The 6,079-nt window shown below is 52.8% G+C and overlaps 1 protein-coding gene across 1 annotated transcript in view; it reads right to left on the bottom strand.

Moving 5' to 3' along the window:
* Positions 1–5,650, bottom strand: part of AAR2 (AAR2 splicing factor homolog) — a 19,000-nt gene extending 13,350 nt beyond the window's left edge. The window contains exons 1-2 of the mRNA XM_014937557.1: positions 4,499–5,650; positions 2,377–2,606 (exon numbers count right to left, since the gene is read on the bottom strand). Coding sequence (XP_014793043.1) covers positions 2,377–2,606; positions 4,499–5,249 — 981 coding nt within the window. The 5' untranslated portion in view covers positions 5,250–5,650. The remainder of the gene's footprint in view (positions 1–2,376; positions 2,607–4,498) is intronic.
* Between the last annotated feature and the right edge of the window lie 429 nt (positions 5,651–6,079).

Below are 6,079 nucleotides of genomic sequence, written 5' to 3'. Positions count from 1 at the left end.
AAAAAAACCCACAGACTGATGAAATCCCAGAGTGGACGAGACCCAGGTATCCAAAAAGGAAAGATAATCAGCAACTCAGGGTGCTTCCAGAATTCCCGTCAGCTGTAAAGAATGGCTGGTTGACACATCCTTTGTACTGCTGCAAACTGACAGTGCAAAGTGTGGCTCTGTGAGGGTGCTGCAAACAGAGCTAGGTTTTTTGTAATGGGATAGGAAAAAAAACACCAATGGAAATAAAATAAAAATTCTAAAAAATGAGACTTTTATGAATCCAAATTCCAAAAAAAGTGAATAAAGTCACTTGGTTAAAGCAATGCTTCCCATAACGCTTTACCCAGCAAATTAAACACCTCCCTGATCCCCAAATGGGTTTGACACTGAAAGAGGGGAGATGGAGCTGAGATGTGGGGAAGAACTTGTTTGGTGTGAGGGTGGTGAGAGCCTGGCCCAGGTTGCCCAGAGAAGCTGTGGCTGCCCCATCCCTGGAGGGGTTCAAGGGCAGGTTGGAGGGGGCTTGGAGCAACCTGGTGTGGTGGGAGGTGTCCCTGCCCAGGGCAGGGGGTTGGAACTCCATGATCTTTAAGGTCCCTTCCAACCCAAACCATTCTATGATTCTTTGATTCACCCATGCCTGTCTCAGTAGCAGCAGTGTTTTCTGCATTTCGGACTATCCATAAATTCCCTCTGGGTAAGAACTTCATTACAGGAAACCTTCAGCTTTGCTTAGGGCTAATAGGAACGGAAAAGCTTCTTAAATACTACCCATGCCTTAAGCTTGATAAGGTTTCGCAGCAACTTGTCTGCATACCAAGCAAACCATTCAAGCTGACCAAAAATAAACATCATCAGCCATTTATGCTGAAGTTTTGGGTTTTTTTATAGAAAAATTAAAATGAATGAATGGTGTTTGGGGAAAAAAAAAATAACCATCAAACAGACATAATCTTGCACTCGCTGAGCCTCTCCCATAGCTCATCAGCTTAATATAGTCAAAGGCCTTAACAATTATTAGAAAAAGTATGCTGGTACAGTCCAGGCACCTTTAGAACTCTAAACCATGTCAAGGTAACAGGCTACTTTCAGCACTATTTGCAAGGAAAATACAACAAAATACCCACAGTCCCCATTCTCCCTTGCAGCCATCTCCATCAGCCTTTCCTCCAGTTGCCTCACTCCGCTGGCCTCTCTGCACACAGACAATTCCATTTTATACCGTATTAGACTCTTCTAGGCAGAGCTTAACCAATCAAACTCGGAGATGACTCCACTGCTTACGGAAAAAAAAACCACAGACTGATGAAATCCCAGAGTGGACGAGACCCAGGTATCCAAAAAGGAAAGATAATCAGCAACTCAGGGTGCTTCCAGAATTCCCGTCAGCTGTAAAGAATGGCTGGTTGACACATCCTTTGTACTGCTGCAAACTGACAGTGCAAAGTGTGGCTCTGTGAGGGTGCTGCAAACAGAGCTAGGTTTTTTGTAATGGGATAGGAAAAAAAACACCAATGGAAATAAAATAAAAATTCTAAAAAATGAGACTTTTATGAATCCAAATTCCAAAAAAAGTGAATAAAGTCACTTGGTTAAAGCAATGCTTCCCATAACGCTTTACCCAGCAAATTAAACACCTCCCTGATCCCCAAATCTACAGCAAGAACTGGGAGTTACAAGTAGAGAAAAGCAGCCTCTCCCTGAGAAAGGAGAAGGTGCTACCGACTCCCATCCAGCACCTGCAACGTCATTTGCCTCTGCTTCTGCGGGGATTAAGTTTCCATTGCTGAGCTTCACCAGTGTATCTGGGTTGGGCTTTTTGGGTTTTATATAAACCAAATTTTGATTAGTCCATTTGCTGAGCTGACAGCATGGTTACAATCTGTGGGAGTCCCTTGGTTTGACTAGTGCTGAATCGCAGATGAATATAGTCAAAGGCCTTAACAATTATTAGAAAAAGTATGCTGGTACAGTCCAGGCACCTTTAGAACTCTAAACGATGTCAAGGTAACAGGCTACTTTCAGCACTATTTGCAAGGAAAACACAATAAAATACCCACAGTCCCCATTCTCCCTTGCAGCCATCTCCATCAGCCTTTCCTCCAGTTGCCTCACTCCGCTGGCCTCTCTGCACACAGACAATTCCATTTTATACCGTATTAGACTCTTCTAGGCAGAGCTTAACCAATCAAACTCGGAGATGACAAGCAAATGGCATTTCTCTGTCAATAACAGAAAATATGCACATGCTTAGATGGGCTCATTACGTCCCACGCAGCTCAACAGTAGCTTAATTGCCTTTGCAGCTTCTCCCCAAATTTCCTCTGCTGGCCTGTGTGTCCTCTCCTCCCACTCCCAGTTTTCAAGGGAGAGTCACAAACGTACCTGTAAGGTGCTGGTTAAAAAGTTGTCCTGAGAAATAATGTCCACAAAAAAATCAGCTGGGATTTCACCGAGCTGGTGATACAGCACAGAAATGAGATTGATGTAAAGGTCTTGATACTTCCCGATGGCATCTTCAGATCGGCACAGGATGTTCAAGAGTCTTTTCCAGTGCTCAAACGCATCATACACATTCCCGATCAGGAAGCAGATGAAAGCAAACTGCAACTCAGCTGCACGTATTCAGCAAAGAAAAACAAAACAAAACACACATGAGACTAAAACCATATCGAAGGTACGTGTCCTTTCGAAAGCCCTGTAAATGATTGCATTAAACGCTGGGTTTGCCTTTTGCACATGCATTCTGTCCTTCCAGCGATTCTGCTAATGGCAATCAATACTCCAAATGCTATTTCCTAGGGCTCTGCTCTTCAGCTGGAGAAAAAGCAAAGCATAATTGGGCAAGTCTTCCTGTAACTGTGATTATCATCTTTGGAGAGTGACTTTCTGGCAGAGTACACAGGACTTACAGTGTCACCTGTGTTCCCAGAATCACACTCCAACAATGAAGTCAGACATTGCTGTTATTCTGCAAGCACTCACTCCACTTGTGCCCGGGTTTCCAGAGCCACACGGGAGTGCAAATGCTACTGCCCTTGAATGCAAGGGCTGTGGAACCACTGGGAGAGGTGAGCAGGACATTAACAGATGTTTTTATCTGGTTGAATTAAGAGCCAGGGTTCATCTCACTTGATGTTCAGCATCAGCTGTGATCAACATCAGAACAATGGCATTCTCTAAGGTAATTCGTTCATTGTATACCCTAGAGCTGTCCTTGATAATATCAATAAAGAATAAATTGTATAATATTAATATAGAGAAAAATGGAAGAATGTAAAAACAAAGGCTTATTCCAAACCTCAGGAGCCTTGAGGCTCCAGCTCAGCTGGGTTTCCAAGCCCTCCCTCCATCCTTCCGCAGAACAGAACCTCCACAGGCAGTTCAGGACCTCCACAGATTTGATACTCATTCATATCACAAGTTGCCAAAAATGGCTGGCAAGTAATTAAGCCCCTGGGAAGGGGAGCTGCAGGCCTCGCTGTGGATGTCTCCTGCAGCAGGGCTGGCAAACCCCGGTACTGCCACCCAGAGTCGCCAGCAGCACGCGGGTGGCCAGGGAGGGGACCAGCCACTGCCTTGGGAACCCCCTGCTGGGAGGCCCCATACCACTGAAATGGGAACAAGAACCTGAAATTTGCCACACTCAGCCCCGTTCAGTGCTCCCAGGACCCTGTAAGCTCCGTCTTCAGAGATTCACTTAATGGGCAGATTGCCAGGCTGGTGCCAGATGACAGACCCCCTTTGCAGGAGATGCAGCTTATGGCCACCTGCAATTGCTGCTTTTGACTTAATCTGAGACAATCTGGGCACCCAGGAGCAAGAGGAGCCAATGTGGCAGGCTGGCAGGTCCGGACACCAGCACAACCGGAACAGGCCCTGTAGCTGCTAAAAACTCCCCAAACTTCCATCTTGTGATTAAGAGAGATGTTTCAGAGCACCAAAGGACAGTCCCCACAGAACAGGCACAGGTTTCACCCCGGGGCTCTCATTTTACAGAGAAATTACTTTATTCTCTGAAGCAGGAGTGGGTACAGAGGAGGGCAAAAATAATCAGAGGGCTGGAGCCCCTCTGCTGTGAGGGGGGGCTGAGAGAGCTGGGGGAGCTCAGCCTGGAGAAGAAAAGGCTCCAGGGAGACCTTTGAGCCCCTTCCAGTCCCTCAAGGGGCTCCAGGAAAGCTGGGGAGAGACTCTTGGTCAGGGAGGGGAGCCCTAGGAGGAGGGGGAAGGGTTTGACACTGAAAGAGGGGAGATGGAGCTGAGATGTGGGGAAGAACTTGTTTGGTGTGAGGGTGGGGAGAGCCTGGCCCAGGTTGCCCAGAGAAGGCTGCCCCATCCCTGGAGGGGTTCAAGGGCAGGTTGGAGGGGGCTTGGAGCAACCTGGTGTGGTGGGAGGTGTCCCTGTCCAGCGCAGGGGGTGGCACTGGGTGGGATTTAAAGGTCTCTTCTAACCCAGGCTATCTATGAAAGCACCCCAATGCTCTACCCAGCGACACGCAGTACCCACCGAGCAGATCCAGGGGCTGGCTGGCGTACCGCTGGTCAATCACCTTCTCCAGCGTGTAGCTGAGGTCCATGCTGTGCCTGGTGATCTCCTCCGGGGTAGCACCGTCGGGGTACATCTGCTTGGGCAGCTCCGTGAACCTGATCTCGGTGCCGGCCCTCGGCTTCATCTGGGGCAGGCGCGCCATGCCCTCGGCGTAGCTCCGGCACCCGGCGTCGAAGCGGGGCAGGTGCTGCTCCTCCCGGTCCCTGGTGTGCCGCCCGGCCGCCACCGGCAGCACCTCCGAGAAGGCGCAGATCCGCCCGCTCTCCGGCTGCAGCTTCTTCATGGCCCCTTCGCTGATGAAGCTGGTGAGGGAGACCCACTTCTTCAGGGTCTCGTAGGGGTAGGGCCCCAGGAAGGGGTCCATCTCCTGCAGGTTCTCCCGGAAGGCCTCGGCCTCCCCCGCCGCCGCCAGCCCCACCGCCTCCCCGGCGGGGTCCCAGCGCAGCACCCGCACCTCCCGCCGCTGCAGGCTGAGGAAGAAGCCGGTGCGCGGGCCCGTCTCCCGCCCGCCGCCCGCCCGCCCCGCGCTGCAGTGCAGGAAGTGCAGGCCCGGCGGGATCATCTTGACGCCGCGGAACCGGGGCCCCACGGTCCAGGTGCTGTAGTCGATGCCGAATTCGGTGCCCTGGGGGACGCCCAGCACCACCACGGCGGCGCCCTCGAAGAAGAGCTGCCGGGCCAGCTCGGGGTCCAGCCGCGGGGCCGCCATGGCAGGGCCGCTCCTCAGCGCCCGGAACCTACCAGCGCTCCCGGTCCTACCCGAAAAGCGCCCGGGCGGCACGGCGGGTCCGGGCACGGCGGGTCCGGGCACGGCGGTTCCGCCTCCCCAGAAACCAAACGCCGCCGTTGTTCCCCTCTGTCCTCCCCGGGCTCCTCCGCGGCTGCTCCGCTCGGGCCCATTGTCCCTCAAAGGCGGTCTCAGTCCCCCCAGGCCCCCCCAGCTGCAGCCATTCCCCCGGGCCCCCCTGCAGCAGGACAGACACACAGAGACCCTCGAGTGAGACGTACGTGGAAGACCTCTCAGCAGGACAGCTCATAGAGTCACAGAACGGTTTGGGTTGGAAGGGAACTTTAAATCCCACCCAGTGCCACCCCCTGCCCTGGGCAGGGACACCTCCCACCACACCAGGTTGCTCCAAGCCCCCTCCAACCTGCCCTTGAACCCCTCCAGGGATGGGGCAGCCACAGCTTCTCTGGCCAACCTGGGCCAGGCTCTCCCCACCCTCACACCAAACAAGTTCTTCCCCACAGCTCAGCTCCATCTCCCCTCTTGCAGGGTCAAACCCTTCCCCCTCCTCCTAGGGCTCCCCTCCCTCATCCAGAGTCCCTCCCCAGCTTTCCTGGAGCCCCTTGAGGGACTGGAAGGGGCTCTAAGGTCTCCCCGGAGCCTTCTCTTCTCCAGGCTGAACCCCCCCACCTCTCTCAGCCCCCCCTCCCAGCAGAGGGGCTCCAGCCCTCCCAGCATCTCCAGGGCCTCCTCTGGCCCCGCGCTAACAGGTCCCTGTCCTTCTTAACCCCCTCCCAGCACCACGTCCTCCC

This window comes from Calidris pugnax, unplaced genomic scaffold, assembly GCF_001431845.1.
Source record: "Calidris pugnax isolate Ruff unplaced genomic scaffold, ASM143184v1 scaffold83, whole genome shotgun sequence".
NCBI lineage: Eukaryota > Metazoa > Chordata > Aves > Charadriiformes > Scolopacidae > Calidris > Calidris pugnax.
This window is presented reverse-complemented; position numbering and strand designations above follow the sequence as displayed.